The sequence below is a fragment of the Arachis duranensis genome, chromosome 1, assembly GCF_000817695.3.
Source record: "Arachis duranensis cultivar V14167 chromosome 1, aradu.V14167.gnm2.J7QH, whole genome shotgun sequence".
Taxonomy (NCBI): Eukaryota; Viridiplantae; Streptophyta; class Magnoliopsida; order Fabales; family Fabaceae; genus Arachis; species Arachis duranensis.
In genome coordinates, this window is record NC_029772.3 from 580,967 (window position 1) to 592,885 (window position 11,919).

Consider the following 11,919-nt stretch of genomic DNA (forward strand, 5'->3'; position numbering starts at 1 on the left):
TCTCTCGTCGTCGTCGTCTCTGTGGCTCGTATCTGCTCTTTTTCTCTTTTCTCTGTCGCATTCTGCAACTAAGTGCATCAGGTATGTTTTTTTATTTATTTTTTTAGTTATTCAGCTATTGAGTTATAATTTGATGGAATGAGTAATTGATTAATGATTAATGATGTTGCTTGTATTAACAACCACCCTGGCCGTGTAACTCACGGAAGATGCCAATCAATTCCTCCAAATCTAACTGTTTTTTGTCATTGCACTTTCTTGTGTCCTGTTATAGCCAGAAAGTTTTTTTTTGAAAGAAAGAGCTCAACACTCAAAGTGGAGCATACAAGGACAGAGGTAAAATAAAAGATTAACTAACTCTTATGTCATCTCTGGCATAGCCATCAACAATATGTGTTAGTTACCACACCATTCCGTAGCACAAAGAAACGATTGTGTCGCACACTCTACAACGCCTGCTGTCTTGTTCTGGCAGTTACATCATTTTTCCATAGCCAAACGTTCCATATAACTGAAAAGAACCCAACTAACCAGTACTTGCAGACCTCCTATCTCATAGGCATGGATCTCCAACTCTCAAAGTGATCTTTCAAGGTGCCGGGGGCTGTCCACACCTGACCAAATTCCGTGATCCATACACACCACACCTGCTAAAAAAACTCACAAGCAACCAACAGGTGATGAACACTTTCAACTGCTTTCTTACACAACACGCACAAATTATCATGTGGTCACAAAATACCCAACCTACTAAGCCAGTCCTTTGTGTTGACCCGGCCAATCAGAGCAAACCAAGTGAACAACTCAACTCTAGGTGGAACTAATCCTCTCCAAATTTCTTTTGTGAATCTGTAACTCATAATCTCCTCATCCAGAGTCACTTCCTGCAAAACCTGCACAAATGAGTTAGTCGTATAAACACCTTCCTTTTCAAATTTTCACACCACTCTATCTTGCACTTCTGCTATCAGTCTAACAGATTGCAAGGCATGCAGCAACTGATCTAAAGTTTCTGATTCCCACTGGCGGAGCTTTCGCCTCCACTGAAAATGCCATACCCACCCTATCCCATCTCAAAACCCACAATCCCCAATTGGTGATCCTTTTTGGTTTGAAATCAAGAAGAGTTTCGGATAAGAGTCTTTCATCTTTCCTATTTGGAGCCATGTATCCTCCCAAAATCTGGTAGTCCTGCCATCCCCTACCTCAATAGTGAGGCCATTAATCATCTTCTGCCTTACTTGTTGCTCATTTATTTGTAGTTGATATATGTCTCTCCATGGACCCTCTCTCACTGGTAAAGTCTGAGTAGATAACAACTGATTTGGGTTCAATGTATTGCAAAAACACACAATTTTCTTTCACAGTGGACAATCCTCTTTTGAGAAACGCCACCACCATTTAAACAGTAAAGCAGTATTACGAATCACTACATCACCCACTCCTAACCCTCCTAATTTCTTTGGTATCTGGATCATCTCCCACTTTACAAAAGCTGTGCCAGGTTGTCCGTCATCTTTCTCCCAAAAGAATCTCCTCTGCAGAGAAATAATTCTTCAAGCAAAGGTTGATCATCCATTAACAACCTATTAGATGATGAAATTAGCTACATTAATAAAGTTTTCTTGTAGCAATAACATGTTCAATGTCTTAGCTACCTCGATTCTCTGCAAAAATACATATAATGTAAGACAAGGTCTTCATCTAAATTAGTAAAACCATGATACGATTTCTCAACAATAATATATTAAAACAGAGATCTTCACCCATGAAGATGCCACCTATCCAATTCTGCATCAATATGAATTCATAAGTGTTTCTTCAAAGCATGAGCATGAACTCTGATGTGAAAAAGCAAGATTTCTCGCTGATTTTCAGAACATATATCAAAATAGGATTTAGTAAACAAGTGTAGCCAAAATTAAATGCCTCAAAAGTTCAAAAATGATACTGTTTATTAGCATTATTGATGAACTTAAATCAAAACAATCCAATGCCTATAATGAATTTGAATAGTTATGGCATGTGGAAGAATCATTGATAATGTATAAGTATGCAAAATGTATAAAGAAGATCTGTATTTTAAATTTTAATTTTAAATTTTTTATTATATTATATTTTTTATTTACATAAGATCAGTTTTGTCGGTTTAATTAGTAATTTATTGATTGACTTAGTAAATTAATGAATCAGTAATTTGTTCGGTTTGATAATTGGTTCAGTTTTAACTTTTAACAGTTATAGTTTGAATTTTAAAATAATTTTATTATATTAATAGAATGAAATTTAATTTTTTAGTTTGGAACAATTTTTATATAATTTTTTAAATATTTGACGTATTAAATTTATCTGGTGTGAAAATTATTTTTAAATAAAAAATAAAAATTGAAATTCTAAAAAAAATTCAAGTTATTTTTTTTATTTGTTCCAAAACAAAGAAATTTTTTTTTAGATAATTCTAATTCGGTTTCCAAGCAAGCTCTCATTCACAGCGCCTCCGTTCTCGATTCTCCATTTTCATCGCTCATCACTAATCACTCATCACTTTTTTCTTCTCCCACACACTCAAAATCTCACGCAATGTCCACCATTCACAACGCCTCAAGCTCCTGCTCCGCCGTCCGCGATTAACTGCGCCTGGAGCTCCGCCGTCCGCGATTAACTGCGACTGGAGCTCCGCCGTTAACGATTCACTGCGCCTCAAGCTCAGTCGTCTCTCCGTCTCGAGCATCGCCGCCTTCGTCTGGACAGCGTCGTGGCCGACCAGCCGTGTCTTCTCCGGGCTCTGTGGTTTCGCTGTCCTCTTCTCCAGCCGTCCCCTTCGTGTACCATTTTCTGCTTCTATATTCTTTGTTTTTTCTTGTTGTCCCTGTAAGCTCTGATATCACTGTTGAAATTTCTTTCTTGAGGCGGTTATTAATTTATATTTTTTTGTCCTTTGTTTAATTTAATTTCAGTGTCTTTAGAAGTTAAAAGCAGAAAATTTTGAAAGGTCAACAATGTTATGAATGACTATGTAATGTTTTAATTGAGACTATGTTATGTTCTATGTCATTGGATTTATGATTTTATTGAGGCTTTTTACGTTAGATTTATGTTCTCATTGAGGCTTATGTTATTGTTGATGGATGGAATTGTTATGTATGCTGGATAGTTGATGAGATTGTATAAATTTATGTTTTCCTTCATGAGGTGCAGTATTGGAAGATTGGAAGACTTTGTTTGCATGTGCTTATAAATTTCTTACTTAAACATATTCAGTAGCATTATATTATATATTACAGATAACATTCCTCTGCTGCGTTGTGATGTAGTTATTGCCATTTAGGCTGTGCTTGCTATTTTTTTTTTCGTTTCTTTTTCTTTCTTTTTGTTTTCAGACACCAAAATAATATATTACAACATATTCAGATTGATTTAGTTTCCCATACTTAAAAGTCACACTCATTTTATTTTTTTGTTAATTCGATCACCATAACAAATTAATAATAGTATTTTTTATTGTTTCAGGTATTTCATGTTGAAAAATTGCGAAGAAAGGATTTTGTATCAAATTGCCAATGAGAGGAATCATTGGAGTAAGGCTCCAAACCCCCACCATCTCTAATGCCACTAGGAACACTCTAGCACATTTTTCCACCTCTTCTGGTTTTGGTGGTGGCAGCGGCAGCGGTAGTGGTCGAGGTCGTGGAGGCTCTGGTTTGGGAGGACCATTTGGATTCAATGAGAGCTCTCCAGGAAAGCCCAATTCTGGTGATCCTAAATCTGAAGCACCAGAGTTGCCTTCTCCCCCATCTCCGGTTTCTGGTCGCGGACACGGTCGTGGTAGGCCAGCCCCTCCGTCAGGCATGCCTTCTTTCTCGTCATTCATGTCCTCCATAAAACAGCCATCTGCTGGTCGTGGTCGTGGTGGTCCGTTACCATCCCATATCCAACAAGATTCCCAGAAGCAGCCTGATTCTGAGCCAAAGAAACCCGTTTTCTTCAAAAGAGAGGAAGATGATGATTATGTTGGTGGTGGTGCTGGTGCTGGTGCTGGTGCTTCTTCAGATGTTTTGACACCAAAAGCACCAATTTTTAGCAGTAGTGATGGTGAGAGTGATCAAAAGAACCTTCCTGGAGGCATAGTAGGCGTGTTGTCTGGAAGTGGACGTGGGAAGCCCCAGCAGCAGCCTAATCAAAGGACTCAAGTTTCCCAAGAGAATAGGCATATCCGTGCTCAGCGAGCTCCAGGCAGTGGTGTTGGTGATCGTCGTGCTCCTGCTGCTGCTGCTGCACCATCTGATTCTGTGCCTAAGAGACAGCCAATGCAAAGTGTTGATGATGCAGTGAATGTTGCACGGAGGATTCTGTTGCAACGGGATAATGCAGATGTTGCTGGAAGAGGAAGAGGTGGCTTTGGTCGAGGCAGGGGTGGAGGTCGGGGGAGAGGAGGATTTAGAGTGAGTGACTTGGAGGAAAGGGGTGATCGGGATAAGGATGAAGAGGATTCCGCCTCAGAGATGTTTCTTGGAGATGATGCAGACGGCGAGAGGTTTGCCCAGCGGGTTGGGCCTGACATCATGAATCAATTGACTGCAGGTTTTGAGGAGATGGCTAATAGTGTTTTCCCCTCACCATTGGAGGATGAGTATTTGGAAGCATTTGACACCAATTGTGCTGTAAGTGGTTAGCTACCACTGTCATTCTGAATTTGTTGAGAAATGATCAAAAGTAGTTCAATGAATCAAGGTGAAACTTTCCAGCTTAGCTGGATTTATTGGAAGGGCATAAAGAAGTGGATTGAGTTAATTGAATTGTTATTAGGAAACTCGTTGGCCTTGATTCAACTATCTCAGAAGAAATTAAGAACAATGGCTTTCTTAGAGAAAAATTTTAAGCTAACCCTCTGTTCCATGTTTAGTCTGCATATTACAGTATTTGACTGTTCTCTGTTGTTTTATTTTTTTATGGCAGATTGAATTTGAGCCAGAATATTTGATGGGTGAGTTTGATCAGAACCCAGATATTGATGAGAAAGAACCTATTCCACTTCGGGATGCACTCGAGAAGATGAAGCCCTTCTTGATGGCATATGAAGGGATTCAAAGTCAAGAAGAGTGGGAGGTATGCTGTATTAGTAATCTTATCTATGATTGAGGGCTACTAGAAATTACGTAACGTGCCAAAGTTTTGAGTTTTGACAATTAGTTTGGTTTCCAAATTTCTAATAACTCACTTTTTTCCCCTTGATTAATATGTACATTTAGATAACTGCTGTATTACTTCTTTTCCTTTGAAGTAATTGTCTGCTTTATGTTTCTGTATTTATTCACACTTGTTTTTTGCTTCTCTGATATTTATATCCTACTAGGAAATAATGGAAGAGACAATGGCGAGAGTTCCTTTGCTGAAAAAGATCATCGATCACTATAGTGGACCAGATAGGGTAACTGCAAAGAAGCAAAATGAAGAATTAGAAAGAGTTGCTAGCACTCTTCCTAAAAGTGCACCATCTTCGGTGAAGCAATTTACTAACCGTGCTGTCATCTCTCTACAGGTTTGGAAACTGTAACTACTGGATGGCAAGTTACTTTTTGTTTTAGGCATTGAACTGTAGATCCTATTGAGTTTGTCTCTTACAGTCTTACGTTGGTAGTCTCATAAGTTCATATTATGGAATTCATCATAAGTATTTATAAAGAAAGTAATTAGCAAATAATAATAAATGGTTCTAATTGTAGATTTGTAGTACAACCAAAAACATTCTATTAGCTACAAATATAGTAGAAAAGCAATTCGATAGTATATCTTATCCAAAGTCGAATGCAGTAATGGAATCATTTCTCAGCATTTTTGTAGTGTACTGCAGAATGGTTCAAACAATGAGGGTTTTTTTTTTTTTTTTTTCACACTTTTTTTTGTCACACTTTGAAGACTTCTAAGTCCTAAAGTATGAAATATCACCATAGAGATGGTATACATGGTTGATATACAAAGACCAAAATACCATACTTTTCTGAAATGTAAAGTGGGAAAAAACAAGTCTTATTCCAATAAATGGGGTTGGCAGCATGAATTAAATGACATCATTGTGTCATGTCATTTGCCTGAAGTCTATTTGTATTTACATCTCTCTCAACCATCTTATTTCTTAACCCTTAGCCGCTGATGTATTTCTTATTTGATATAACCTCCTGTCCCGATACTTTACTGGTCTTATCCCAACATGTTAAACCACATAATATGTGAATAAATCATCTTTTCAACAATAGGCATCACACCAACTTTCTCACTCATGCCCTCAGACCAATAGACTCCCAAAAGATCTGTTTCTTGTTTTGTTACCACCACTTTTATCGCCTTAGTCGTCTTATACTTTTTCAGTTTTCTCTATTTTTTGTATTCCGTCATAGAGAACAATCTTTGAAATTTCCTTTTACATTCATCTTCTCTTGCATACTTCTGTCCAACCATCGTGATTCTTTATATCTTGTTCCAGTACCTCGTTTCTCCGAAGGTTTCTTTTGCTACTTTTCTGATCACTTCATCACGTATGCCATCTCATCTTATCTTCCTTTTTCTTCTACCTGTTTTTGGAAATCTCTTTATTTCTCACCTTTCATTAGCCACCACCTAATCATTGGGTTCCTTTATTGATGACTTCTTGTCACTTTTTGCTGGAGTCGAAGAGCACACTATTTTTTTGTTCTGTTTTTTGATACAGTAGGGTTACTGTGATTCTTCTTACCAGCATTTTCAACCACATTGACAAAAGAAATTGATTATTTTGCAGTTAGTCCAAGAAAAAATCGACTTACCCACTTTATATGTCAGAAGATGTTTGTCTCGTTTCTTAAAATTGGTGTTTGTTATAGGGAACGCGAAGGTTGAAAAAAAATCCTAAAATTATTTTGCCTTATGTGTTGATTATCTCAAAACCATTTACCTTGTGGATCCCTTCATATCTGCACTCATCCTTCCCCCACATGTCGATTTGAGTCTTCCAAGGAAATCTTGTCTACCAATGGCATGTTTTGAATTAGACCTTGTAGATCTTCCAAAAACTTTGCCTGTGTTGTTTTTCCAAACTGACTTGTGATACATGTGCACTAATCACATGAAAGGCCTCCCCATTAATCATCATTTAGTTGCGATGATTTGATCACCCATCCGTTTAACCTCTTATCACATCAGTCTTCAAATGCTTATCAACAGGAATACCTATTCCATTTCTATTCTTCACAAGTTTATAGCATGTTGCTCTTGGGCAACAACCAAACCTTAGCACAATTCCGTGTTTGATCTATGTCATTGAGTTTCAACAGAGTTTTAGGTAACCTCCTCTTTTATGTGGCTTTGGAACCTACTATGTAAGATACTGACATAAGCCAGAGTTTTGATTAAATGAAAAAAGGACAAGGAATAGAAGTTTTCCTTGGACTTTGAATGATATGTTAATGTTAATCCATACATGATTTTGCATGCGTTTGAATTATATATGTGCAGTATGTATATGACGTATGTCTTTGTTAATGCATAATAATACAAGACTGCAAATCATATGTATGCCTGTGGTGGGGAAATTACATAAATGATGCACCACCATATGTAGCATGCTTGATTCTCTTGCTTTCTATGTAGCATGTTTATGTTAATGTTTGGATTGGAACATGATGATGCAGAGCAATCCAGGATGGGGGTTCGACAAGAAATGCCATTTCATGGATAAACTAGTTTGGGAGGTATCTCAACATTACAAATGATGAGTTATAATTTGCTCTTTTCAATTTTAAACCTTTTACATGATAGATGTCAACTTTTTGAGGTGTACAATGCTATACGGATTAATCAACTTTTGCCTTAATTATCGTTAGTTTATAAGATCTCTCAACACTTGAAAGAAATGGAGAATATTAGACAACTTTGGCCTTGTTTCATTTGAGTTCTTTCTTTTCTTTTAAATAACTGTTACCATTCTTGTAATAATAATTCGAATGATATTTATTATTTATTTTGTAGCATGGTTGCGTGATGTTATTAGACGGATATTATATAATTTTTAGTTTGTTTTAGACTATTAGATGAATATTGAATTTCTAGTATTGTAATCAGCAGCTCATGCATCATATAATTCTTCGTTTGGATAATGGATAAACTACTATGTAAGAGTTCAATGTATTAGTTCAATGTATTTAGATATAAAAGAAATTAGTGAGCTATTTATCCATCAGAAGTTCGAGGAGGTTTCAACTCTATCGGTACATATGGTGGTATAAAAGGATTTTTTTGTTTTCATTTAGTTTCAATATATCAAATATATCTTTGAACGTTTATATATTTAACTTTAGTTCTTTCTCTTTATAAAAAAGGTTATGTTTTACGAATACCTGTTAATAATAATGGATATCAACTTGTCAAGGAAGGCTTCGTGGATTTACATAGTTGAAATGCTAATCTCTTCTTAATATTTGTTTTTATTAGGCATAAAAAAATTCCTTACATGATGTACAAGGTTTAGTCATTAATTTAAGTGTGTTTTTCACCATGAGTCATTTATGACATTGTATAACATTGATAACAATCGTCTAGCCGGTATAATTCGGTATATATGATGAATCTTGATAGGATCTATTCCCTCTAAAAGCATATGATTTAAAATAGGGTTTAAATCAAGTGAGCTGTTAGGATTTCTAGTGTTCTACTAGGGTTTTCAATGCTCTAACTAGGGCTACTAAATTTCGAACCCTTTTTCAGCATCTACTGTTATCAACGATTTTTCTTTAGCCTCTCCTGGTCTTAACTTAGTGACACCATGGAGATAGAGTAGGGGAATCTCATCATCATATTTTGGAGAATGAGAAGGAGGATGAAGGATTAATTTGTTTGTAGAAGGATATTTCTAAAAGAATGGATGCTTGTTCTAAAGTCTTATTGGAAGGTTGTTTGGCGAAAACAAAATCCTTCTCGCTTGGCACCTTAGACAACGTAGTACGGGTTATTTGGGGGAGACATGCTAGTTTCAGTGTAACTAACTTGAGAAATCACTAATTTAGAGATAAATATTGATTTGGTCGTCTTTAATCCCCTTTTTTTTTTAATTTAAAATGGTTGTTAACGTTGCATTTCGAATTAAAATCGTCCTTTTAAAATTTTTGATGATGAGGACGAGGATCCTGAGGAGTGTTTGGATGTGATTAAGATTTCTTCTAACAACGATAATTGATGTTTGGGAGTTGAGAATGTGACTTTTGGGATTTTTTTTTTGTGTTAGTCTAACTTTTGTGTTTAGTTAGTCTTTCATTTTTTATTAGACTCACTGAGAGAGTAAAATGTATATAGTTGACTAGGCTAATTTTCGAGCGTCAGCCTAAGGCCTTCTTATATGGACCAGGATTTGGAGTGTTGATTATGTATATAGTAACAAGATGTGAAGAGTTGTACGTTAACTTATGATATATATGACAATATATATAGTATGTATGATGTATGTTATTTCTATCTCTGATATTTATGTTATTTTGTCGTACTTATTTAACTATTTTTTTTTTTTTTAAAAAAAGTTTTTCAAAAATTCGTTCGCACGCTAATATGGTTACAGGCTCAATAATAAATATTTAGTTAATTTAAAAAAAAAATTAATAACACTTAATTTTCAGTATATGACATACTAAAAATTAGATTATTACATTAAACCGTCGGACACTTTTAGACAGGGCTCCATTTGATTATATATTGAAACAAGAGAGCCTGAAAAGGCTGAAAGACACATACATATCAATAAAATTGTTTTATTACCAGATTATTGTTTTTTTTTTAAATATATTTTTATTTATTTGGTCTTATAAAAACAATTTCAATTTAAATGTTGTTATCAATACAATACATTTTGCGTAGAAACCTTTTCTGTTTCTTTGGTCTTATATTGCCCTTACAAAATCAAAAATAGTAAATGGTCAATTTCGTTTTTAAAATTAATTTTTTAAAAATTTTTTTAATCAAATTCATTTTTTAAATATTTTAAATTAATTATATTAGTACTTTTATCATTTTTGTTACTAACAATATTAACATTTATTGATTTGACCCGTTAAGTTATACTATAGTGACTATAGTACCACTTAACAATCCTAATTAACCGTTATATGATAAATTTATATAAATAGATTAAATTAATTTTAAATTGAGAGAGATCTTGAAACATTAAAATTCTTTAATTTAAAATTAATTTAATTTAATTTTATAAATATATTATATTAATAATTAATTAAAATTATTAAATGTGTATTGTGAATTTGTAGTGTCACTTAACATATCATTTATTTATATTTTTCAATGATTAGTTTGAAAAATAAATAATATTTCAATGGCGAATTTTACCACTTACTTAAATTAGAAAAGGTAATGTCTATTTTTGATCTTTGATATCTGAGTCAATATGACTTTTAAGTTTTCAAAATGACAAAACTAAGTCTTCTATTTTCAAAAATGTGTCTTTTATTTATTAGTTCCTGAAGTACTTCGTCTTATAACTATTAACGAGGTACTAATATGAATGCCATGCTAATGCGAGCTATAATAACTAGTTGACATTGTATCTTTTTAATTGTGGTCAATATCATATTTAAAATTGGTTTATGTAATTAATCTCCATCAATTTTGAATATTATATTGATTAAAATTAAAAAAAATCTTATATTATTGACGGATGTGAGAGAAATTTGACCAGGGACTAATAAAAGTCGCATTTTCCAAATGTGGGGTACTTATTAATATACAATTTTAAAGTGTTACGGAACAAATTGATTCATCAAACTAATTTTAAGGCGTCAAAATCAGTATTACTTCCGAAGGTCGTTTATTAACTACAAAAAATTGCAACAAAAGCAACAATTTTATATGCGGGAAGCCACTTATAGATACAAATTTCGAATTTTTTAAATAAATAAAATAAATTTATTATTTTTACATATATATTTTAAAATTAATTATATTTTTTTATTCTATTACTTATTTCGTTTATGTTACAAAAAAATTGTTCGCAAATGAGATCAATATCGTTTATATTGCAAACCTTTTTTGTAAAAATAATTAATGAAATAAGTAATGAAATGCACAATGTAGTATAAATTATATGTAACAAAACTATATTATTTATTTTATTTGTAGTATAAATTATATGTAAACAAAATAAGTAATGAAATGCATAATGTAATTAACTTAAAAATACATAGATGTGAAAATGATGAATTTATTTTATTTATTTAAAATTTTATTAATATATTTGATGAAAAAAATTGAAAAATTAATATATTTGATGAAAAAAATTGAAAAATAAAGTTTATTTTTTTCAAAAAGAATTTTGAATTACCTTCCATTCACATATCAATCCAACTCGATGTAAATATATGAAAATAAAAAAACATATATATTCAATTCAATTTCATTCGATTCTTTTAGTTACAGATCGAATCAATATTTTAGTCAAATTCGATTCAATCCGAATCATGTGTATAATTTTAGTTGTTTTGTTATAGTTTTAACTCTTGCGAATTTTTTTTATTTATTGTGAGTTTTAAAGTATTATTTTTGACTCAATGTTTGGGTTCTTAATATTTAAATCATCTTATTTAAGTTTTTAACGTTTTAAAATTAGTTTAATATTGTCCTGTTTTTAGGGATCTGTTAATTTTGAGAATCCAAAATTATAATGAGTATTTTAGTCATTTTTTGTAATAGGAATATTATAGTTATTTTTTATAAAAAATATTAATTTAGATAAATTAAAAATTTGATTCATCAATTTTTTAGCCAAATCGATTTGTCTAATCTAATTATAATAGCAATAATACAATTTAATTGATTACATATATTAAAATTTAATTATTAAAAAATATTTTAAAAAAATATTTTAAACATTAAGTAACTCTTATAATAAAA

General features: G+C 32.9%; 1 protein-coding gene across 1 annotated transcript; it reads left to right on the plus strand.

Annotated features, from left to right (window-relative positions):
• The first annotated feature begins 2,461 nt into the window (after nt 1–2,461).
• LOC107494645 (uncharacterized) lies at nt 2,462–8,038 on the plus strand. Its single transcript, XM_016115972.3, has 5 exons — nt 2,462–2,825; nt 3,511–4,661; nt 4,957–5,106; nt 5,354–5,539; nt 7,665–8,038. The coding sequence occupies exons 2-5, from the start codon at nt 3,561–3,563 to the stop codon at nt 7,743–7,745; spliced, it is 1,518 nt and encodes a 505-aa protein (XP_015971458.1). The 5' UTR covers nt 2,462–2,825; nt 3,511–3,560; the 3' UTR covers nt 7,746–8,038.
• The last annotated feature ends 3,881 nt before the right edge of the window (nt 8,039–11,919 follow it).